The 25,665-nt window shown below is 49.0% G+C and overlaps 2 protein-coding genes across 2 annotated transcripts in view; both read right to left on the reverse strand.

Annotated features, from left to right (window-relative positions):
• Window positions 1-21,019, reverse strand: part of LOC130376999 (potassium voltage-gated channel subfamily H member 2-like) — a 34,140-nt gene extending 13,121 nt beyond the window's left edge. The window contains exons 1-2 of the mRNA XM_056583943.1: window positions 20,422-21,019; window positions 5,340-5,633 (exon numbers count right to left, since the gene is read on the reverse strand). Coding sequence (XP_056439918.1) covers window positions 5,340-5,633; window positions 20,422-20,497 — 370 coding nt within the window. The 5' untranslated portion in view covers window positions 20,498-21,019. The remainder of the gene's footprint in view (window positions 1-5,339; window positions 5,634-20,421) is intronic.
• Window positions 21,020-22,171: 1,152 nt separating this feature from the next.
• The window catches only part of sspo (SCO-spondin), a 102,648-nt gene continuing 99,154 nt past the window's right edge, over window positions 22,172-25,665 (reverse strand). Inside the window, exon 118 of the mRNA XM_056583944.1 lies at window positions 22,172-22,669. Within this exon, the coding sequence (XP_056439919.1) occupies window positions 22,647-22,669 (23 nt within the window). The 3' untranslated portion in view covers window positions 22,172-22,646. The remainder of the gene's footprint in view (window positions 22,670-25,665) is intronic.

Genomic DNA, 25,665 nt, shown 5'->3' on the forward strand with positions numbered 1-25,665 from the left:
CGAAGAAAAAAAACAGACAGGTTGCACACACACATTAATATACAGTACACAAATCAATCTGCAGACCCACACACAACACACACACACAGACAAGCACACTTAAAGCCGCTTAACTCAACAGATTGTGCCGCGCGACAGTGAGAGTAAATTTTCACTTACAGACACACACTTCAGAACTCATCTGCAAAACGCTCCAACCCCCTGTGTGTGTGTGTGTGTGTGTGTGTGTGTGTGTGTGTGTGTGTGTGTGTGTGTGTGTGTGTGTGTGTGTGTGTGTGTGTGTGTGTGTGTGTGTGTGTGTGTGTGTGTGTGTGTGTGTGTGTGTGTGTGATGCATAACATGAGAGGAGCAGAACAAAAACATTCAAGCCACGATTCCCATGATGCTTCATAATGTGTCCACTCTCATATTTCTCCCTCCCTCCCTCCCTCCCTCACACCCCCTCCCCCCCTCTCTTTTACAGTAGACTGGATGAACATTTTCTGACCATCAAGGACAAAACACAAAGAATAAATGGACGGAATTTACTGTTATGTGTGGGCTGTCGCCTGCAGCATTACCTGTGTGTGTGTGTGAGTGTGAGTGTGAGTGTGTGTGTGTGTGTGTGTGTGTGTGTGTGTGTGTGTGTGTGTGTGTGTGTGTGTGTGTGTGTGTGTGTGTCTCCTGTGAGGCAGTGGGTGTTTAAGTGCTCACACATAGCAACCGCTGCTGGGCAATCAGTACACCCCCCCACCCCTCGTACACACACACACACACACACACACACACATAGACACACACACACACACACACACACCTCCTCCTCCTCCTCCTCCTCCTTCGTCACAGGGAAGACCAACAGGATCGACGCACTATGCAGACCCTGCAGGCCACCCTGGAGCTCTCAGTGATTGGCTGACCAGCAGGGCTGGAAATAGATGACCAAATTATTTCTACACAAAGTACTGTATGAATGAATCCATTTAGTAACGGACAAAGTCACAAAGCTCGGATAATTCAGAGGTCAAATTCAACCACTTGGATTGACCGTAATCTCCTAATCTTTAATCAGAGCAGGTAATTAGCGTCTCGAGAGGGAATAAGAAATAACCATTCTGTCCATCCTAAATGAGCATGCCTGTTTTCAATGATGAATATCTTCTCTAAATAAGTTGCATGATGATAACATTGACTCTCTGAATCGTCTTAGAACAATTCTATGCTATTAAAAGTATATTAAAGTAAAGATTTTCAGTGTTGTGTTGTTTTCTGGCTCTGCTAACTCAACTCAAATCAATAATTAGTATGAAGCACACAAACAACACGATTATGGCAACATTTTCCCTAGTGTGAGCTCTGATACATACGTTTGCGTACAGTAGTACATAGAATTCACTTTAAATCATTAAAGTATCATTATCATACTGCGATAGATGGATACTAACAACGACTGTAGAACATGAACGTATCCGAAGCTTGGTCAAATTCTGCAATGCCAAAGAAAATGATGGTCTTTCCTTCTCCTTCTGAGAAGGTAAACAGGGAGGGAGGAGGAGGAGGAGGAAGAGGAGGAGGAGGAGAAGGTAGAGGAAGAGGAGGGGTAGTGTTTCTATTCGATGCATTATGGATGAGGAGTCTCCAGGATATTCGCTAGCCCACTGGGGTTACCTTAGACTGTGTGTGTGTGTGTGTGTGTGTGTGTGTGTGTGTGTGTGTGTGTGTGTGTGTGTGTGTGTGTGTGTGTGTGTGTGTGTGTGTGTGTGTGTGTGTGTGTGTGTGTGTGTGTGTGTGCTATAGAACAACGAGATGTGTCATGGAAAGTTGTCAGGGTCATGCTGGGAGACATTCAGCCGTTCACACCCTCACTGCCTCACACACAAACACACACAAACCACCATGTAACCCAGCAAGGCAGTCTTCTAACAAGCTACTATTATACTCAAGTTGGCTTTATCGTACCAATATTAGAGCTGTTCAGTCCTAAAAAGCTAAATGTTGAGAGTGCATGCGTTTGCCTCCTCATCCTCACGTTCAGCCCCTGATGAAGGGGTGAGGTTGCAGGACGAGCAGCCTGCTGGCCCCATGGCAACCAGAGCCGCTCTCTATGGGCTCCATGACAACCTCACAAACACTGCGTCAGACATGGGGGGCATTGTGAGGCAGTGTGTGAGTATACATGGTTGTGTTTCTCTGTGTGTGTGTGTGTGTGTGTGTGTGTGTGTGTGTGTGTGTGTGTGTGTGTGTGTGTGTGTGTGTGTGTGTGTGTGTGTGTGTGTGTGTGTGTGTGTGTGTGTGTGTGTGTGTGTTTCACTCTATGTGTGTGTGTGTGTGTGTGTGTGTGTGTGTGTGTGTGTGTGTGTGTGTGTGTTTCTCTCGATGTGTTTGTGTGTGTCTATGTGTGTGTGTGTGTGTGTGTGTCTATGTGTGTGTGTGTGTCTCTGTGCATGTGTGTGTGTGTGTGTGTGTGTGTGTGTGTGTGTGTGTGTGTGTGTGTGTGTGTGTGTGTGTGTGTGTGTGTGTGTGTGTGTGTGTGTGTGTGTGTGTGTGACCCTGTGTGATTGTGAGTGTGTGTGCGTGTGTGTGGATTGAGATTGTGGCTCAGCTTCATTGCTACAATAAAGAACAGCTTTGAACACCATAAACAAACCTAATCATCCTCACACCTCAACCCACTGATCACAGGTCAGCTGTCCTGACGTCTCAAATCTCTCTAGTATAAACCACACACCATAACAGGGCACACACATCTAACCTCATGCATGGAACTAATTCATTCATACCTCTCTTTAGGACAATAAATGTTGGTTTTATTTGCAGCATGTGTGATTGTGTGCATTGTGACGTTAAGCTGAGACGTACAGACTTAATGTTGGTCATACAGTCTGTACTTCTCAGCTTAACGTCACGATACAGGATGAATAGCCAGTTGTTTAAATCAAATTACTTCTCAAATCTTCCTCAAAGTCTGGAGAGCGACGCTGGCAGAGTTGGAAGTCAGGAAGCGGTCCAGAGACCTGGGCTTCCACCCGGTTGATGAAACGTCTTCTCTCAGAGGGGTTCTGTAAATCACGGGGGGTCGTGAACGTCAGAGGACGTGAGTGCCTCAGTCTTATTTGTTGTAAAAGGCTCAGCTCAGCCCGGTGACCTTTTCGTCAGTTCCAGTAAGAAGGAGAGCTCCCTCTATAAACGTGACAGCTGTGTATCCCCGCCATGGAAACTCTCTGCTGGCACGCTGGACTTCCTCAGACCGTTCCGGAGAAAGCGGAGGAAGCAAACCTTTTACGAGACACTTTGTTATAGCAATGGCAGATTACGGAAGGTTGTGTTATCAGCAAAGAGCAAACAGCTAGCATCTGCTCTATCTGTATGTCTCTCTAGCTCTCTCGCTCTCTCGCTCCCCAAGTTAACAAGAGAAAAGAGTGCCAGAACACAAAAGCAGCAGTGTGTTCTTTGGGCTTTCCCCTTCCTGCCTTCCGTGTGTTTGGTCCATAGGGTTTATACCCTGCAGACACACACACACACACACACACACACACACACACACACACACACACACACACACACACACACACACACACACACACACACACACACACACACACACACACACACACACACACACACACACCCCTGATCTGTGTCTCAGGTCATGGTGGACCTCTCAGACCTGGTCTGTGCGTCTCCTGTAGCTGCTGCTCAGGGAGACCAGCTATCATCATGATGACTGCAGCCAACTCTCCATCGCCATGGAGGAATCCCATCACCGTGACGACCAGCCTCCTATTACCAGAGTAGCCTCCTATTAATCTGCACCCTGTGTTTATGTGTGCGCGTGTTCATGTGTGCGTGTGTGTTTTTTTTTACTTGCCTGTGCGTGTATCCCTGTGTGTTCATGTGTGCGAGTGCGTGCTTTTGTGTGCTTGTGTGCGTGCGTCCGTGCGTGCGTGCGTGCGTGTGTTTATGAGTGTGTCTGTGTGCGGTTTTGTGTTCATGTGTATGGTTGTGTGTGTGTGTGTGTGTGTGTGTGCGTGTTTGTGTGCATGTGTGTGTGCGTGCGTGCCTGTGTGTGTGTTTACATTTGCTACCTGGCTGGCCCTCTCTGAGGGGTTCCCTCCTGTTGTTGTCTGCTGGTGTTGGAGAAACATCCCAGTTAGCTGCGGTCACACGGGACAGTGTTGCTTGTCGTCAAACTGGTCGCATTATTTTATGTGACCATATATAATTATTAAGATTATATTCAATGTCCTCGAAGGTTTCAGGACATATTTCAGGAATTATTGAATCAATTGTAGGAGATAACTATAACTATCTTTAAATCCATTCTAACTATAGATTAGATTAAATAAGATAAACTATTTTAATCAAATACAGGAAATTACGATGAGAGAAAATAGGCAAATCGATCAATCTGAAATGGGGGATTTGGGTAAATTCTGATTTAATAAAAAGAGTAAAATGAAGACAGAGCCATACGACTCAACCCAACAAGACGTCATCACTTGAACCACGTGATCACATGAGCCACACCATCACATGAACCACACCACCACACCATCACATGAACCACGCCACCACATCATCACATGAACAGCGTCATCACATGAACCACACACGCCTCCCTATACGAACGTGAGATGTTGAGATATGAAAGGTTCTGTTGAGGCTGCTGGGGGTTTATTGATAGAACCACTCACTTCTACCAGCTCGACAATACAATACAATACTGCGCACACACACACACACAATACAGCAAACACAGACACACACACCGCAGGCAAATGTAGAAGCACCATGTGTTGACTAAACACTGCAGCTGCACGTCTCCCATACAAAAACAACAGAACCACAGAGAAGCTGGTCTTAAAGGGCCAGGCGGGTGTTCAGACCAGCAGTTGGTCTTAAAGGGCCAGGCGCGTGCTTGGACCAGCAGCTGGTCTTAAAGGGCCAGGCGCGTGCTTGGACCAGCAGCTGGTCTTAAAGGGCCAGGCGCGTGCTAGGACCAGAAGCTGGTCTTAAAGGCCTAGGCGCGTGCTAGGACCAGAAGCTGGTCTCAAAGGCCCAGGTGAGTGCTATGACCAGAAGCTGGTCTCAAAGGCCCAGGTGAGTGCTATGACCAGAAGCTGGTCTCAAAGGCCCAGGTGCGTGCTAGGACCAGAAAATGGTCTCAAAGGGCCAGACAGCCTTCTTGGGGTTCACTGCCAGGAGCACCCGTCTGACATCATGCTCCCTTACAGAGCAAGCATCCCCCTTACACCACAGACTGGGGCGCACACTCACACACACACACACACACACACACACACACACACACACACACACACACACACACACACACACACACACACACACACACACACACACACACACACACACACACACACACACACACACACACACACACACACACGGGCTCTCCTCCTTACCGTCCTTCTGGTACAGGCTGATCTCCACCTTGCGCTCCTCCGCCCCCAGCAGGGCCTGGGCCATCTGGGCGATGGCCATGCGCTTGGTGCTGGGTCCGTACAGGAAGTTGCAGGTGCAGGGCTTCTGCATGATCTCGGCGCGCGTGTAGCCCACCATGCGGCAGAAGCCGTCGTTGCAGAAGATGATGGCGCAGTTCTCCACCCGCGCGTTGGCGATGATGAACTTACGACCTGCGGACGCAGAGGGAGAGAGTCAGGAGTCAGGTCCCGGTCGCAAAGGGGAGAAAGACAGGAGTCAGGTCCCGGTCGCTGAGAGGAGAGTGCAGACACTTTGTGAAGGTACCTCGGTAGTGTGTCCTTTAGCTGAACATCTTAGTCACGTAAATGTAACTTTGGGGCAATTAGCAGACGCTTTTATCCAAAGCGACTAACAACGTAACAAAGTACATTTGTCTGAAGAAAGAGAAACAACAATATAGCGCTGTCTGTACAGTAAGGAGGTTCATAGAACCGAGTACGAAGCACTAACAACCCCTCCCACTAAACCCCTCCCACTAATCCACCAAGAATTCTGAATTTTACTTTTCTGTATTTGAATTCGGAAAGTCTAAAGCGCACCAACTGGGAGGGGCTCAAACTAAAAGTCACGACTTTAATTGGATATTCCCAGTTTCCGAAGTGGTTGTGTGAATACAGAGTTGCTATTTAGTACAATGGATAGTGTGTGGAGGTTAAAACATGGATACTATCCTAAGAAATACTAGTAGCTCCTTTTTCTACAAGTAGCTCTCTCTCTCTCTCTCTCTCTCTCTCTCTCTCTCTCTGGTCAGCTGCTGGCCTCTGTTTAACGTCAAAAGATGATTGTAATGCACAAACACACACACACACACACACACCAACACACACACTCACACGCATAATACACAAAGCGTAACCCCCCCCCCCCGATCGCTTCACTTGTCACCATATGTAAGCACTACGTTCGTTGCTATGGCTGCCTTATTGTGTGTGTGTTTGTGTGTGCACATGTGCCCATTTGAAATGGTAAACATATAATGCTTTGTCCACATATTGTTAGACACACACGTGTAAATAATTTAGTGGATGTGAATTGTTTGCACAGTGCGTGCATGCGTGCGTGCACGCGTGCGTGCGCGCGTGCGTGCGTGCGTGCGCGCGTGCGCGCGTGCGTGCGAGCGTGCGTGCGTGCGTGCGTGCGTGCGTGCGGGTCGCTTCTGTACAAGTTGATGTGCAGATGGACGGCAGAGATGGAGGGTGGATATGAATAGGGAGCTGGATGAGATCATCCTAGAGGGAGCAGAGCAACGAGGCCTTATGCAGCATGTAGGCTCGGTCAGCCTTGGCCTGATTGGCAGAAATATGGTGCAAAATAACGCTACAATCTGCCGGCCTGGATGCAAAGGCGCTGAGAATTGTGTGCGATAACAAATGGACATGGCCACTGTAATAGCCCAGTAGCCTTGGGAGGCCAAACTGATTTTCAAGTTTGCTTTTCGCAGTGAAGGTCCGTCTGGCCTGGCTGGGCAGCAGCCATTGATTTGCCCATATGTCTGTGGCCTTACGTACGGTCCAGACAATCAGGTTCAATGTCTAAAAGGTAGTCGTACTCGTGCTTTGTTCAGTCTGGCCCGAATTTGGTGTAAAGTTGGTTCTCCTCCAAAGAAAGTTAATCGTTTAAACATTTTTATCCAGGCTACTTCATTTCAAACGGTTCGAATTCTCCGCTTCCCTCAGACAGAGCCATTGTCATGTTCACCAAAAACGGAACCCCCTCTCTACCATCTCTACATCTTCTGCGGGAGCAGCAGCGTTGGGAACCAACGTTGTGTTTAAGCTTCGATCGGTCAGTAGGAGGACATGGCTTCATTATCTGATCTACATTTACATTTAGGGCATTTAGCAGACGCTTTTATCCAAAGCCACTTACAATAAGTACATTTGTCAGCAGAAAGAGAAACAACAATATATCAGTCAGGCCAGTAAGGACGTTCATAGAACCAAGTGCCAAGCACTAACAAACCCTAGACTAACCCATTGCCGGTGTATAAGAAAGATAGCTATGATAAGAATAGGCTCTCAACTCATGCAAGCTTTCCACCAAGAGCTAATGGCACTACTTAGGAGACACTCCAAGATAGAGGCTGATGTAGAGGGTGATGTGGCAGGGAGACTCCAAGCAATAAAATAAATAAATAGCTGACGTCTTTCTACATGTAATGAATACATCTAGTATACTTTATCTAGTGAATCCTGCGGTGGAAAGGAAGGCGAGATGAATCACGATGGATGGCGCGAGCAGCAAGATGATGGACGACTACACAGAGAAAGTTCTCAGTATGTTCAGTAAAGGGCAGAAGATGGCAGCTGTTTATTTAGTAAACCATTTAGCACTCCGAACAGCCAACTTCTAAATGGGGATTAGGTTAAACAGGACGGTGAGTCCTTCGGGCACAGCATCAATCTTCTGTGAAATAATAGGAAAAAATAATAGACTTACGTGTGTGTTTCGTGTGTTTCGTGTGTGTTTCGTGTGTGTGTGTGTGTGTTTCGTGTGTGTTTCGTGTGTGTGTGTGTGTGTTTCGTGCGTGTGCGTGTGTGTGTGTTTCGTGTGTGCGTGTGTGTGTGTGCGTGTGTTTCGTGTGTGTGTGTGTGTGTGTGTGTGTGTGTGTGTGTGTGTGTGTGTGTGTGTGTGTGTGTTCTCCAGAAGGTAATTTCCGTCACATTGCAGTCAGGCACCCTAACAACTGGTCCAGTGTCTCCACACCTGAGCCCCGGTTGTATTAGGGACGTTTATCGCAGCCTGTCATATTATTCTGCGACACGGAAGCTACTCTTTTATATTTCCACGGGTGCCTGGAGGGCTAGCACGGCGCTGTGGGCGTGTGTCGGACACGGGCACAGATCTCAGGGGGGCGGAGGGGATGAGACCCCACTTCTGAAAACATGAAGTTTTTCATGTTTTTCAGAAACCACCCAACATGTATATATTTTCAATAAATGATGTCATTGAGAATAGATTTATTAGAAGCTGACTCGTTATTTATCTGTTGAAATAATGAGACCCAGTGTTTCAGTAATACGGTTTTGTTTATGCCCCCCCGTCCTGCCCAGTGGTCCGACCCACTAATGGCCGTGTGTCTGGTACAGCCGGCCATCTGATATATTGATATTTATGTCGCTCCATGAAAAACTCGTTAGAAGGTCCATTTTTGTGGCCCCTTCCGTTGTAATGAGATCTGCGCCCTAATAATAAAAGCACTATTCCACGAGCCAGCACTGTTGTGTATTCTGCTTCATATTACTCTGCCAGGCCACTTCAATTGTTACGATAAAGCATCTTGTGTATGCACCGGGCTTTGACTCTCGGGGTGTCATTACAGAGAGGAACCGGTCGGTGAGACCTCCAGCAGCATCAGCAGGCCCCCGGTGCGGTCAGAGATCAGGGCCGGACACAGCCGACCATCACCTGAGCTCCAGCAGAGGGCTGAGAACGACAGCATCGTGTTCTTACTGTCCTATCCCTTCTTTGGCCGCAGTGAACACAGAGCCGGCAGGCGCTGGGAAACTTCACTTTTTCCATAGCAGGTGGGAAGCCAAGCTAATGGTCCTGTCCGAGCAACGGGGTCCGGAGACTGGGAGCGGACTGCAACGTCCTACGCAGACGTGCTGAGTAGGGATCAGCCGATATGGATTTTTTTTAGGGCCAATACCAAAAAACTATTTTTTTTTATCATCAATCTTAGCCGATGACGATACACCGATGCCGATTTTCTTGAGCCGAAATTTGGAGCGGATACTGCTTTTGCTCCCTCAATTTACATCATAAAAAATGAAAAAAATATGATAATAAATGCTACAGGTCTCCATTTAAAAAAGGAACATTTTTTGAGCTGTCTGTAAATCATGCTGGGGAAAAGAAATATATGAAAAAAAAAGCAATTGTCGGCCGTCTGATATAACGGTCGATCACGAGTGCTGAACGTAGAGACCCCCGGCGTACTAAAACTGACAGAAGCACAGCTCGGACCTCGTCTGCCTCCCTTTCATTATCTCTTAAAGGATTCTCTTTTTGGTTGTTTCCATTTCCATGTTAGGATGTGCTGACGTCGAGCCGTGGTGATAAATATCCTCCCCAAGGTCTGTTTGTGCGCTGGGTGGCAGAACACCTCCTCCTCCCCCCCTGGCCAGGAGGCTCGGCTCCGCGCGGGTAATTGCTTCTTGTTTACATCATCGGACCCCAGACCTTGGGAGCCGAAGAGCGGAGAGCCAAGAACTCTGTGAACCAAGACCCCCCTTCCTCCTCCTTTATCATATCTGCTGCTCCTCCTCTCTCCTCCTCCTATATCATCTCTACTGCTCCTCCTCTCCTCCTCCTCCTCCTCCTATATCATCTGTACTGCTCCTCCTCTCTCCTCCTCCTCCTCCTATATCATCTCTACTGCTCCTCCTCTCTCCTCCTCCTCCTATATCATCTCTACTGCTCCTCCTCTCTCCTCCTCCTCCTCCTATATCATCTCTACTGCTCCTCCTCTCTCCTCCTCCTCCTCCTCCTCCTATATCATCTCTACTGCTCCTCCTCTCTCCTCCTCCTCCTATATCATCTCTACTGCTCCTCCTCCTCCTCCTCCTCCTATATCATCACTGCTCCTCCTCTCTCCTCCTCCTCCTCCTCCTCCTATATCATCTCTACTGTTCCTTCTCTCTCCTCCTCCTCCTATATCATCACTGCTCCTCCCCTCTCCTCCTCCTCCTCCTCTCCCTGTCTTCAACACTCTCCCTCCTCTTCCCTGTGCTCTGCTATCTATGTCCTGACCTTGTGTGTTGTGTTTGTTTGGTGGGGTTTGGTTTGGGGAGGCTGAAGGTTTGAGAGGCCTTATCACACTGGCTTCCACATTCTGAAAACACAAACGTCTGTCTGCTGGTGGGCTCCGGTACCCCCAGTGAGATCCTTCCGTACATCGGGCTCGTCATTCCAACAGGGGTTCAGATCTCACTATGGGTTCAAATCCCACGTTTGGACGCTGGTTAAACCTTGATTTGAGTTTTATTGAAAGTTTGGATTTCAATTAAATGCATTGACAGAAAGTGGGAATAACACTCAGAGAGCTTTACAGTAAATACCAACTCTGGTGTTGGAATAAAAGAAAAGCTTTGGACTGACATCTGCTGGTACTTTCTTATGGGGAACCATATGGCCTGGTGCCACCTCCTGGCTCCTACCAGTCATCACCCACGGCTGGACGATGAGGCCATAGTTTGAGTCTATAACCTGTATCCTAGAGCTGAAGAAGAAGTCAAACAGCGTTGGGTCCCTTACAAACTTTCAAACCAGATCAATTGGACAGGCTTGAGTTGGTTCCCAGTCAGTCCCACCCAGACATTTCCCCTACTGTTGGTTTTACTGTTAAACAAACTCAGAGGATAAGCCTAGGTCTTCATAGGAGAGGTGTTCTGAGACCCTTCAGAAAAAGGAAAAAAAACAGTCTCTACTTTGGGATGGAATCACTCAAATGATAAATACAATATTCCTTCAGTGGGGGAGAAGGCCATGGCTGAGATGATTTACGGCTGTTAAAGTTTCATCTTTTGTTGTTTGTTGGACCATAACTTAATTTGCTGGGTTATTTCACTCTTACTTAAAGGATGACATTTTCCCGCTATGCTAGCTTTGCGCAAAAAAATTAAAGTTAAAGGGTGTTTGAATATAAATGATCGTATTTGTATTATATTGAATTTCAACAATGCTGAACCACAAAAACGAAGACAAGATTCAGCATTAACCACACAGTCAGATATGGAGCTTTTTCCAGGCTTAATTTAACAGCGTTAAATGTAGTTCTAGGATAGTGTCACTGCTCTTTTCAGTGGTAAAACCATGTCCTAAACTGAGGAAGGCCTCTAGTTAAACCAGGTATCCTAGCGCTAGGATATGTTTGACACTGAGGTGGTAGTTAAACCAGTTGATGGCTCATCTTCTTAGAGTGAATGGTCGCTGTGCTGCGAAAACAGGTAGGTGTGTCAGTGGTGTTTGTGGCGTGGTGAAGGGAAACAGATGGGAGGGCGTCATAAACACAGACACACAGACACACAGACACAGAGAGAGAGAGTCGGAGAGAGAGACGGAGAGAGATAGAGACAGAGACAGAGACGGAGAGAGACAGAGACAGAGATTGAGAGAGACGGGGGGGAGAGAGAGACGGAGAGAGAGAGGTGGAGTAAAGACATAACACTTTCATGACGTTGTGTAAAAATCACAAAGGCTACAGTGCGTTCCTGGTGAGCTGATAAAAGCCTTTCAGCAGAGAGAGGCACCGCAACATGTTTTCGTACCGTTGCGGTGACGGGACCGGGCCGGAGCCGTATTGACTTTAACCACTGAACACATGTTCCCCCATACAGCTACACAGAACACCCTAGACCCAGCCCCAGAGAAACCCTTGGGGTGGGACCCTGAAGCCCCCCCCCCCCCCCCCCCAACTGGTTGTCCTGATATGACCGGGACCAAAGGGTCAACATCCTCTCCATCAAATCCAGGAGGCGTGGTCAGGAAACAAGGACACATGTTGGCTCCTTTCCGCAGCGTGTGCGCGTGTGTCAGTGAATGTGTGAATGAGTGAGTGAGTGAGTGAGTGAGTGAGTGAGTGAGTGAGTGAGTGAGTGAGTGAGTGAGTGAGTGAGTGAGTGAGTGAGTGAGTGAGTGAGTGAGTGAGTGAGTGAGTGAGAGATACATAGAGGGAGAGAGATACAATATAATATGGTATAGTGGTACTTAACTTCCTTTTTCTATCACATTTAAAGACATCAGTTTGTGTTTGTTCATTCAATTAATGAATAATAAATGGTTAGATGCAGCCCTACACTATTTGCATATTACATTGCATAACCATATATACAAGATAACCACACAGAATAATAATTCTGTAGGATTCCCGATTTTTTCTTTCTAACATAATCACCAGGAGGAGAGGAGAGAGGAGAGGAGAGGAGAGGAGAGGAGAGGAGAGAATGGAGGAAAGAGCAGAGAAGGATGAAGAGGAGAGGACATGTGGGAGAGAAGAGGAGAGGAGAAGAGAGGAGAGAAGGATGGAGAAGAGAGAGAAGAATCCTGGGAAAGAGGAGCCATCTGTAGACAAAGGCTGTTCAAGGAAAACGAGATATTATATTCATGCCGCCATAAACACACACACACACACACACTAAGATTGATAGATGTGCAGACAAAGATACAATTATATGCATGTACAAGGAGCGCACACACACACACACACACAGACAGACTAAATTATTCACGAGAGCAGACCTTGAGGGCTACGCAGCCTCCTAGTTCGCCTGTGTGTGTGTGGGGTTGGGAATCTCCTGGAGAACATTGCGTAGGCGGAGGGAAGCCCATGAGTCAACACTGGCTGTAGCCTGTTAGCTAAGAGACAGAAACACAGGGAGGGAGGGAGGGGGGGGGAGGGGAGAGAGAGAGAGAGAGAGAGAGAGAGAGAGAGAGAGAGAGAGAGAGAGAGAGAGAGAGAGAGAGAGAGAGAGAGAGAGAGAGAGAGAGAGAGAGAGAGAGAGAGAGAGAGAGAGAGAGAGAGAGAGAGAGAGAGAGAGAGAGAGAGAGAGAGAGAGAGAGAGGGGAAGAGAGACAGAGACAATGAGGGAGGGAGAGGGAGGGGGTGAGACAGGGAGATAGGGAGAGACATAGAGGGGTGAGACAGGGAGATAGGGAGAGACAGAGAGGGGTGAGACAGGGAGATAGGGAGAGACGGAGAGGGAGAAAGAGAGAGACGGGTAGAGGAAAGGGGGAGAAAGCGAGACAGAGAGAGCACGAGAGGATCTCTTGCTCTTTTGCAAACCAACAGGAGATGGAAATTAGGTTAGAACAAAACAGAAAGCAGAGCCGGACCTCGATGTAAAACAGCCCTGTGGTTCAGTGATAGATTTGCATAAGTGAGGACAATAATACGTCCGAAAGAAGCCGAGATTTATAGATCCGCGAGCGCGGGGCGCGCGGGTTGCAAAGCAGCTCTAACCGAGCGATCGCCATGGAAACCGGCCAACCGGGACACAGAGGGGCAGCGTCACACCACATGGATGGAGTTTGGCCGATTCAACACGGCCCTGAACAGGTACACTGTAGAGATGGCAATAACACAGTAGAGATAACACAATAGATAAAACACAACCATCTTTAGTATCCATCCAATGTTCACAATGAGGACCTCTGATTATTCTTGGTAATAAAACGTAGAATAAAATGCACGATTCATTGTTATTTGAATCCATAATAACCACCATACAATTCCCCCCCCCAAGCACAGAGAGTAGAATAATGTGCTAGTAATCAATCAGAGAGTGATCGTGTTAACTACTTAATATCAAGCCGTCTGGTAGGTTCAGCGACACCTCTGAAGAATCTGTGATCCTGGTTTCAGATCAGTGGCCTCGGTTTGGTGGATGTTTTACTTCAGAGTCAACATCGCTCGCAGCTGCAATGTTCTTAGGATGACAGGAAGCTGACATGCATTCCGAGGGCGTTGACACAGGCCAGCTGGCTCGCACTGTTGTTCTTGTTTGCACATCGAGTCAAATCAAATTCAAATCATCTCCTCCGTTCTGTGCTAATGATCGGTTCTAGCCTGATATATTTCCTTAAAGATGCGAGATCTGTTCTGAATACGACTTTAGGAGTGGAATGCGCATGCCAGACTGCAGATTTGAAGAAGCAGTCTGGTCTCAAAATGCCAAACGGGGTATCATCTGCTGCCACTCGGATCGCCAGTCTGCCATCAGCGTCTGGGAGAAAAAACTTTCCGCTTTGCTGAGCGTCGCAGAACTGTGGCAGTGTCGTCCAGAAATAACATTGCTGCTACGGCGACGCCAGCGACACCAGCCTTTCACTCCCGTCCTGCTCCTCGCTACCTGGGGAGGCCAGCAGGCTGTGATGTCATCAGCGTGGGACGGCCAGGGGGGGGCCAGGGTGGGAGAAGACTAAGACGACCTGATGTCGTCGACAGCTGAAAACATTCAAGCTCTTCCCTTCTGGGCGCCAAGTGTTTGTTCGGAACGGTTTTTAACTTCTACAGTGATGGAGACTAATGAAACGCTTCACAGCTGAGTGCAAGTTGGTCCTGCTCTTGACCAATCATCATTAAAGTCGTGTGTTTTTATAGAATTGAAATCGTCCGATTTATTTAGGAGTTATTCAGTTGTTTACCCACAGAAGTGGTCTTGTAGCTAATCGTAAGCCCATCATGGTAGGGAGTAGCATCGTGTAGCTTATTATTAGCCCCATCATGCAACCCAAACTTTCAGAAACTTTAAAGGCAACATATTAAACCACCAGGTGTGAGTATGATTAGCCGTTATGAAAATCGGCCTCTTCTGACATCTGAGGTGTGTGTGTGTCCACCTAGATGTATGACGGATGGATGAGCAACGTTTTGAAGTCCACTGGGTAGGCTGGTAGACTGATCTATCCAGCACACATCTAGGTGGACACGCCCACTTGTGATGTCAGAAGAGTCAAACGGCTTATAACTGCTAATCACACTCACACCTGATGGTATAATATGTCACCTTTAACTGCATCGTCTCGTCTCAGATTCAATCACCCATCAATCAAAAGCTGGTAATTGGCAACTCTTCAAACATGGCTCAGTCTGAACCTCCCATAATCACTGGCCCCTCTTAATGGGCTCCCGGCTCTGGGGTGTCGGAGGGCCCCCCCTGCCCCCAGGGGCCCTGCTCCTTCATAACGAGGTTATAACGATTTATGCAAATAAGACCTAATCCCCCTCTGGCTGCATGAGGGGGGGGGGGGACCTTGAGCGGGACCTCCTGGGCTCTGCCCCCGTCCCTGCTCCAGAAGGGGGGAGGGGGGGGGGGGGATAATAGAAAATAATTAGAAAGTGTTTCTACTTGAAAGGAGCAGGAAGTGATGATTAAGAGGACAGAAGGACCAGACTGTGAAGACTCTTCCACCCTGTTGGTTTCTCCTCCCAGGCCCGGGAGCACAGCTCCACTGCCGGGCGGGTGACTACCATGTGTCAGAGTGTAACTTCAGAGCCGGTCTGATGTCACTGCCGCCCTCTGTGATACACGCACTCGCCTGAGTCACAGAAAGCAAGTGGAGAGGAGACACGTCCTGCCACGGCGTCCTTTGGGAGGAGACCTTCAGTGCGAGGGTTCTCATTGGTCCTAAAAACAAATGGGCTCCTTGCAGTGGGCCCTGAGCCCGCGTGTGATTGGCTGCTCACAGTGTCAACAGGAAGGCAGTCTGCCCCCCGTTGGCGAGTGCGTCGCAGACGTAATGAACCGGCGCTCACAGTAACGCAGAACAGTCTTCACATTGATCTTCACTCCATCGCCATGGAGATTGATCGGCCCATGGCGCCGTCCTATTGGCCGCTCAGCTCGTTAGCTGAAGTCCAGTGGACGTCCGGCAGGAGAGCAGCACCAGGTAACAGGAGGAGGCCGGCCGTTACCATGGAGGCAGCCTCAGGTCCCCCCCCCCCCCTCCCGATGACAGACCATCACGAGTTTGTTGTGATGGGGGCACCATCCTGAAGATGACCCCCTCAAAGGACAGACCAGCCCACTGCAGCTCAAACTAATTAGTGTTTTCATGGCTGATTCATTTATGGATTATTTGTCCGATAATTTACTTGCCCGAGCAGCATGCTTTGTCTGAACCAATGAAATACGATGAAGTCATTTTATAATCTGATCAAGGGAAAGGCAGCCAAGAGTGCGTAACCACACACACACACATACACACACACGTTTTGGACTATGATACACTGTTAACCTCCTCTAGTATCCCTTACAGAGTCCAGTGGGCAGGCTGTCTCCTACAGGAGGTAGGAGGACATCCATCATGCACACCGGACACATGCGCACCCAGCCTGGCGGGCTGCTCTCTGTGGCTGTGAGCCCCTCCCAGCAGGTGGTGGGCAGCCCAGCTGGAGGGGGGGGGGGGGGGGGGGGGGGGGGCACCAGTGAGACAAGCGCTGCTGTCGGACCAGACGACAGAGTACAGGCTGCTCACGTGAGAGCCAGTTTACAGTCCAAAGGGCTGAGGGAACTCTCTCTTTGCCTCTCTGTCTGTCTGCCTGTCTGCCTGCTGTTCTGCCTGTCTGCCTCTCCATCCATGTGCATATACTTCAATTCTTATTACTGTGTGCACCGGTGTGTATAACGGATATGACGAAGAAAACCAGGTATTGATTTACAAACAAAGAAGCGTAGTCCAGAGGTCCGCCCCTCAACCCGGATGCTGCCCTCAGACCCCTAGCCCTCAGACCCCACCCCTCAGACCCTAGCCCTCAGACCCTAGCCCTCAGACCCTAGCCCCAACCCTCAGACCCCAGCCCCCAGATCCTCCTCTGAAGACCCGTTTGTGGTAGAGGGTGTCAATGATCACATGACTGATGGGAGGATTTGCGCTCATCCCTTTGTTTACACCTCCCATAATGCACTGGTTGTTGGTGAGGATCCATGGAGCATTGACTCTGAGCAGAGACCGCTGAGAGGAGGCATTCGGTCTTTAGTCCGCTTAGCCGTCACCACGTGTGTGTGTGTGTGTGTGTGTGTGTGTGTGTGTGTGTGTGTGTGTGTGTGTGTGTGTGTGTGTGTGTGTGTTCGTGTGTTCGTGTGTTCGTGTGTTCGTGTGTTCGTGTGCGTGCGTGCGAGCGTGTGTTCCAGCGAGCGTGTGTGGGTTGGATGGTTGTTGGGGGGGGGTTGTTGGGGGGGTTGTTGCCACGGTGACGGAGTGTTTGTGTCTAGGTTGTAGAGTCGGTGGTTCCCCGGAGGACGCTGCGGCTGGGAGGATTCTAATTGGCCGAAGCTCTGGAGCAGGCAACCCTGAGGACGGCTAGTAAACAAAGGGTGAGGTCGTGACCTCACACCTGGGGTCACTGGGTCAAGGGAAAGGTTATGAACTTGCATCTGGGGTCACTTGGTCGAGGGAAAGGTTATGACCTTGCATCCCGGCTGGGGTCACTGGGCCAAGAGGAAGGTTATGACCTCAGATCTGGGGACACTGGGCAAAGAGGAAGGTTACGACCTCACATCTGGGGTGACTGGAGGTCACTGATGAACTCAAATCTGAAGTCACTGATGCCATCACATCTGGGGTTCCCTGGCCAAGGGAGAGGTTTTGAAGACCTCACATCTGGGGTGACTGGCTGCTGTACAGAGGAGCTGTGGAGGGATGGAGAGTTTGGCTGGGGGGGGTGGGGGGGGGGGGGCCGATGTCTTCAGAACCCTCCAGGACTCTGAAAACGTGTTGATCACGAGGTCCAACTCAACGCCTTCCTGTGTGAACCAGCCTTTGTCGCACCTCAAAGTGATTCAGGAGTTCACAAGTCATTCCTTTGTGTCAGCACTAACATGTTTCTATTAATAAATAACCTATTCTACTTCGTTTTAATTACCCCGGTCGGAGGGGTACACTTCTATTCCGACGAGCTGATCGGTCACAACATACAGAGCGCGGGGACCTTTCCTTACGCTCCTTTGAAGCTTCATCCACGCTTGTTTATGAATTAATGAAACCCACTCTCACTTTCATTCTGGCTCTGATCTCCATGGCAGCCCTAAGAAGCGGTGGTCCTCCACATCGGAGAGAGGGCAGCCTCTTCCTTCGTGCATCATGGGCAGCTCTGTCCATCGGACCTGCCTTTCAGCGGGCCGCTGGCCCGGGGTGAAACGTACGGAGCGAACTCCCTGCTCGTTAGATGTCTGAACAGATTCAAAACACCTTCAAACAGTCACAAAACGAAGGACCGGAGAAATAACCGGGAGAGGGAGATTACAGGGGAAGCATCCATCACGACAAATCCTTCTAGATTGGACCGGCGCGGCTCTCTGCTGGAGTACTGGATGAAGAGAGGAAGCCAACCCGCGGACGCTTTTACTTTGAAAATAATCACTCAATAAATATGTGGAGTTCATCATCACGAAGAACCTCATTATTTAACATGCATTAATATGTTTATGCTCTAGTCACCTTGGAGATTCCACAGCTAACCCTAATAATCTAATTACCTTCGGCCTGTTGCTCTAATTATTAGTCCGATCACCAAGCCTCTGTTGAGCGATACTGTGTCCTGCATTAGCTAATGCATAAGGCGTACGTTACTCTGAGCCGCGGGCCGGAGGGGAGAGGCGGGTAAACAGCGACCTGCGGTGTATAACATGAGAGGTGGGCTCACGTTACAGACAGAACTCACCGAGGCCTGAAAGGATACACTGAGTGGAGGCTGCTGGGAGGGGGGGCTCTATTCTGCTTCTGTTTACATGTTTTGTGTAGGCAGGTGCGTCCTGCCATGCACAGTAGTGCACGTTAAACGATGCACTGCAATATGTGAGGACGACAGGAGATAGAAGTGAGAGATGATTGAACAACATGACTAACCTTGCGATTGTTAGTGCTTGGCACTTGGTCCTATGAACATATGAACATTACTGAACCGACAGACAGTGATATAATGTTGTTTCTCTTTCTTCTGACAAATGCACTTGATTATAAGTTGCTTTGGATAAAAGCTAAATGTAAATCACTGATTGTGCTTCTAAAGAAAGTTGTGTGCAGCACTAGATCAATGTGTGCTACAGAAGGTACAGTTATAGGCGGAGAGCTGTGCGATGATGCTGTGCATATACGTTTCCCAGCTGTTGCAGGACGAATGCCTTTCTATGCAGCGGTTACATCTTAACCACGGTTTGGTGTGCAAATCGCCCTTTTTTCTGAACAATTGTTCAGAGACTCGAAGCAACAGATTGTTCTGTGAGATACTGCAGCCCCGTGTGAGGATCAGAGGCAAAAGAGGGGCAGCCTTCATGTAAAATACAAACGCAGGGCGCACAAACTTAAGAAGAACATGGATTACTGAAAATGCTGTCAAATGGCTTCGGGCAAGATTTGACGACGTAAAAATGTCCTCATGATCGGAAAAATTCAAGCCCTGGTTAACACACGCACACCCCAAACAGTGGTCTATCTCTCCATCGTCCTGGGGTCATTACCCCCCCCCCGCCGGTCTCTGCCCCGGTCCACCAGAGGCTCATTAAGTCCAGGCACACCGGGGGGCAACAGGCGAGGGGAAAGTGGGAGAGATTGGCATCAGGGACGTGCCTAACGTTTACTGAACCCCTGTGGAGGTGTTGGTTAAGGCGGTCTGACTGTAGGCTGAAGGAAGGGTCTCTGTAGAGGCTACAGGGAGGCTCTCTGTAGATTCTTTGTAGATTCTCTTGGTTATGAGTGAAGGTAAGACAATAATTCACCTACAAAAGCACGGGGTGAGCCTGCATCAGCCACTGGCAGGAAGACCGGCCTGCAACTAATACAAATAGGAACGGCTCTGTTTGCTCTGAAGAGACCAGTAGACCAGTAGACCTGATACGAAGCCTTAGGAGACAGACCAGTAGACCAGTAGACCTGATACGAAGCCTTAGGAGACCGACCAGTAGACCTGATACGAAGCCTTAGGAGACCGACCAGTAGACCTGATACGAAGCCTTAGGAGACAGACCAGTAGACCAGTAGACCTGATACGAAGCCTTAGGAGACAGACCAGTAGACCAGTAGACCTGATACGAAGCCTTAGGAGACAGACCAGTAGACCTGATACGAAGCCTTAGGAGACAGACCAGTAGACCAGTAGACCTGATACGAAGCCTTAGGAGACAGACCAGTAGACCTGATACGAAGCCTAGGAGACAGACCAGTAGACCTGATACGAAGCCTTAGGAGACAGACCAGTAGACCAGCAGACTGAAACGAAGCCTTAAAGGAGACAGACCAGGAGATATGAAGCCTCACGCAGACTGTAAACACCAGACACCTTCAGCTATAATTCACTGTGATATTATTAGGCGATGGGGTGACAAATCCATCACCTTCATAAGTGGATCTGATTAAGAAAAAGAAAAAAAGGGCATCCATGAGCCACATCTGATTGGCCATCGAGGGAACCAATCAATCAGTGATAATCAAAGGACTTACTTTGACTGTCGAACTTCCTGATGATGGTGTCCAGGAACGTGTTCTGGGGGGCAACGTGGCCCCTACGGACCGGCATGGTGGACCCTGTAAGACCGCAGGGATCCTCTCAGATCCTCTCAGACTTCAGACTCTAAGACTCCCGATGATGTGCAGAGCGCGCCCTCACGGAGTCGCGGACCCTCCGGTCCACCGGCCGCCGCGTCGTCCTCGGCAGAACTTTGTCCAACTTTCCACTTCAGATCGCCGGTGAGGAATGACCGGGAAGAGTGACGGGAGAGTTGGGCTGCACGAGCGGTTTCCAGTTTCAGGAGCGGGGGAGGCTCGCGCGTGTGTCGGTGTCCCCGGGGCGTTGCGCGGGGGCTCTCAGGGCGCGCGGGGTCGGCCCGCAGGCGACATGTCACTCGGAGCCCGCTCCGGAGGGGCAGGGGGGGTCGACCGGCTCATGGTAGAGCCCAGCTCGGTGCGTCTCTCGCTTTAACAGTCCCTCGCTTTAACAGTCCCTCGTTCCGCCGCCACTTCCCGCGAGACCCGTCCTCCTCCGCGCGGTGAACCTAATGAAGAAGAGCGAGAGCAGGGAGCTCACAGCGGCGCGTGTGATGTCTCCTCCTCCTCCTCCCGCCGGCCGCACCTCTTTTAACCCCTTCATCGACCCACTCAGCGCTCAGCACCTGATGTCGGTGAACGCGTGTACCCGGACTCGTCAGGTGAAGGGTCCTCAAGAGGAGGATGACGTGATCATTGTCGGAGTCTTGGGGGGGGGGGAGTAGGCTACAGGTGAGCTGAGCGCCACCTGCCATGCGCAGAACGACAGGTGACCGCGGGAAAATACCCCATGTCTCCTGGTTCACAGCAGGTCCGCCTCCTGGGGTCTGATTCTGGACCGGGACCCGGGGGGTCGTGGTCACAAACACGTCCGCCACGTCCCGCGGCTCGCTGCACCTCTGCGCTAGCCCGTCCTGAACACCTGTACACCGGCTGGTGACGTCAGACCGGCCCCGGTGAGGTCGGGGTCTGATTCGGGGCTGATGCGGGTTCTGATTAGGGGTCTGATTCGGGTTTGGCCGGGATTCACCCCTGTGATCACGACCTACGTCACGGGTTGCGGGAGCGGGTTTCCCCGCTCCGTCACGCGCTGTGGACAGAGAGCGCGCCCTGTGGTGTTCCCGTGAGTCCCCTCTCGCGCGGCCCTGAGGGTTGTGCGTGTGTGTATCTTTTAGGAACATCCTCTCTTAAGCTACAGGCAAAGAAACGGTGCGACGGTTAACGCTGTTATTCGGTGGCGGTTGTCGGTGGAAGCCCCCCGGTGGTCTGCGTGCAGCCGCCAAGAAAAGCTGCTTGGCGCGAGGACGGCTTATCGGCGCGCTCCCGTGCGCGCACCCCAGCCTCCCGCTTCTCAACTCCCTTATTTAGTCAGGAAAACCGCCGTGGGAGAGGAGGAGAGGGGGAGGAATCGAGAAGTAGTGAAGGAAAGGAGAGGAGGAGGGGAGGAGAGGTTGGGGGGAGGAGACACAGGGCTGTCACGGAGCTCTTCCCTCTGACGGCTCCCAGCCGATGACTCCTGTAGGAACACTGAACACTGAACTGTGAACACTGAACTGTGAACTGTGAACACTGAACACTAACCACTGAACTCTCCCCTTCAGAACTAATCAGGAACTCACTCACTCAGAATATTGACCAACCGTCCATATAATACAAATTAAAGATGATCCACAGAAAAGAGACCAAATGACGACAGGCTGGAGTAGAAAACGTTTATTGATGACCAGCGAACTGTCAGGATCTGTCATGTTTGATATCGAAGGTTACAGCCAGTGGAATCCTCAGTAGTAAAACAGGTTCATAAATATAATAATGTTATAATAATATAAAGTAATGACCTTAAGGGAGATATAGTTTATTTAAAGTGAATACAAAACGGTTTCTCTATAGTCAAGACTTTTTCTTTTTATGCAAACATAAAATAATATAATATGCATATAATAATATAAAGGATCTGTACAGAGGAGCAGGACGGTACCGGCCCGCTGAGATGACATTCTGTCCTCTGAACCGGGTCCGGTCCGGTCTCAGGCTCACACACACACACACACACACACACACACACACACACACACACACACACACACACACACACACACACACACACACACACACACACACACACACACACACACACACACACACACACACACACACACAGCCCCTGCCGCTGCCCCTGTCCCTCAGCGTCTGGAGAGGTCGCCCCCTGTGGAGAAGAAGATGCGTTAACACGAGAGCGAGAGAGAGAGAGAGAGAGAGAGAGAGAGAGAGAGAGAGGAGGAGAAAGAGAGAGTGGGGGGAGAGAGTGGGGGGAGAGAGAGAGGGGGAGAGAGAGAGAGTGGGGGGAGAGAGAGAGGGGGAGAGAGAGAGAGAGAGGGGGAGAGAGAGAGAGAGAGGGATAGAGAGAGAGAGAGATAGAGAGAGGAGGAGAAAGAGAGAGTGGGGGGAGAGAGAGAGGGGGAGAGAGAGAGAGAGAGAGAGGGGGAGAGAGAGAGAGAGGGGGAGAGAGAGAGAGAGGGGGAGAGGAAGAGATGAGGCAAGAGGGAGAGAGGGCGTGCAGCAGTGAGGCGCTGCCATGACATCATCACCTATCATCCCTACAGGCCCATGCACCCTCGCACAGCTGAGTGAGCGAGTGAGTGAGTGAGCGAGTGAGAGAGTCATCCCGGTCACCATGGGATGACTATGTCACTCAGGGATGACCGATGTCCGTCACTAGGGGGCGTGTCGGAGCTGACTGCTCTGTCGGGAGCTTGAAGCTTGTCTGTGTCTTCTACGGTTGGTCTACATCCAATTAACCCACGCAATCAGCCATGTTGATGAGTGGATTTGCTCATAATTGCCTCCGAGGTGGAATCACCCAATTTAAATTTTCATGGGGGGGGGGGGTAATTCTCCCAAATTTACAATTCGGGAGAATGAGAGCCATCACACATGCATGCGTCTGGATGTTTGGTGTGTGTTTGTATGTGTCTCTGTTTCTGTTTTTTCTGTGTGCCTGTTTTATGCCTGTTTGTGTGTGTGTTCATGTAAGACTGTGTGTGTGTCTCCGTGTCACGTGTGTGTGTGTGTGTGTGTGTGTGTGTGTGTGTGTGTGTGTGTGTGTGTGTGTGTGTGTGTGTGTGTGTGTGTGTGACTGTGTGTGTGTGACTGTGTGTGTGTGTGTGTGTGTGTGTGTGTATGTGTGTGTGAAGTGTGTGAAGTGGAATGGCAGGGAAAGGATGATTTGGAGGAGAACAGAGCCATACAGGCTGGGCACAACGACAGCGTGAGATACACACAGTGTGCGTCTGCTTCTCCTCCCCGTCGCTCCACGGGTCGTGGGTTCGAATCCCCAGATGACCGTGAGCGGTTGAATAGCTCCAAGCCTACAACTGTGCACAGTTACCAATAAGACTGTTATCTCGTACGTATTTCTTTAGGTATACCAATAATATAATAACGGGCAATAACCTAATAACTGCCAATAACGTAATAATTTAAATGTAATAAAGCCAATAACGTTGTAAATTGCCAATAATGCAATAAAGTTGTTGAGCCAATAACGTAATCACTTTTTGCTAATAATCTAATGACATATAACGTTATTGGCTGGTTATTACGTTATTGGCCTTGTGTTAAAAAAATCCTTTGAAAATGTAGTAACTGAGCCAATAATGTAATAACTGAGGTATCACTTTATTAGGGGTCCGAACAACAAAGCTGCTCGGGCCCCTATTGTTTCTGTAACGGTTTTTTTTTCCCTCAAATTCTTTAAAAGTCAAACTGCAGCCTATACTGTAAGTCGAAAGCTCTTGAAATTTTCAGGTATGGTTACCAATAACCCCCTCTTCCCATAAAAGCACATTTGTGGTACTGCATCCAAAGGTGGCGCTATTGTAAAAAATCATGAATCAGCCTTATTTCTCCTCACCAGATTGACCTGGACTCAAAATTCTTTCAGAATATTCATCTCTAGAATCAGACGCATTTATAAAACCTGAACATGATAAAACATGATAAAAAGGCTACAAACTAAAAAATAAAAAATAAAAATAATAATAAAAAATTAATCAATATCGCCACATAAAACCTTTAGACCAAGCCTCACAAAAATTGTTTTACTTAGTTCCATTTGAAAAATACTGGCCAATAAAGTTGGAGCAGTTAGCCCATTTTTCTTAAATGACCATTTTGTTATTGTATATAAAAACATTTGACTATTATTAGGTGGATACCAATACCCCCCACTACTAATAAACCCAAATGTTGGTACTGCACCAAAAGGTGGCGCTATTTAAAAAAAATATGAACTAGCCTTATTTCGCCTTAGATTGACCTGGACTCAAAATTCTTTCATCATGAAGAATGGGAGATTGGCGACTTTACCACTTCGTACATTCAAATGGATAGCAGCATCAGGATCACCAGTACACGGCATTAACCCGTTGAGCCACGGACGTTCCTGAACTGCCTGGAGTCTCATTCACAAACTGAAAATGTTGATTGTTAAGCACACAACATCAAGAAAACTCCAAGGACACATTTTAAAAGAGAATTAAGTGCTTTCTTAAAATAGTACAGATCTGACAATTTGCACTGTTAATGGTATCCACCTAATGATAGCCCTATGGTAATTATGCAATAACAAAATGGTAATTTAGGCAAAATAGGTTGAGACTGTGGACGTTTGGCTTTTCTATGAAATTGTGGGAAAAGTTAACATTTTTGGTGGGATCTGCAGGTTCTGAGCGTAAGACCTAATGTTGTGTTTTTTAGGGAAACCGCATAAGTCTTCGGCGGACCGTCCAGACGGGTCCGGTGGATCCGGTGCCCCAAACCGCACATTTCTGAAACCATGTCCGAGGGTGGTTTCAAATCTATACGGACCAATGCGGTTTTGTGATAGGATTCGTGTGTGGACGCCTGAAACGCAAACGATGACGTCATTAGCCCCCCACCAGATGGGCAACGTCAGAGTTTCGTTTAATTATTATTATTTATTTTTATTTGTATTTCTTTTTGTAGCTTTAAGCATCTTCAAAGTCCTTCTCGACATCTTGTATTTTGTTTGATTGTTAGATTGTGGGTTTTTTCAGCTAACGTCTCATTCCCCACAGCCCCTGGCGTTCCAGCGGTGAATTGCAATACCATACTGAAAACTGCAATGCAGAACTTCGAAAGGCTCACGACTCCGTCGAAGCGTCTGCGTGGTCACGGAGT

This window comes from Gadus chalcogrammus, chromosome 23, assembly GCF_026213295.1.
Source record: "Gadus chalcogrammus isolate NIFS_2021 chromosome 23, NIFS_Gcha_1.0, whole genome shotgun sequence".
Classification (NCBI taxonomy): Eukaryota; Metazoa; Chordata; class Actinopteri; order Gadiformes; family Gadidae; genus Gadus; species Gadus chalcogrammus.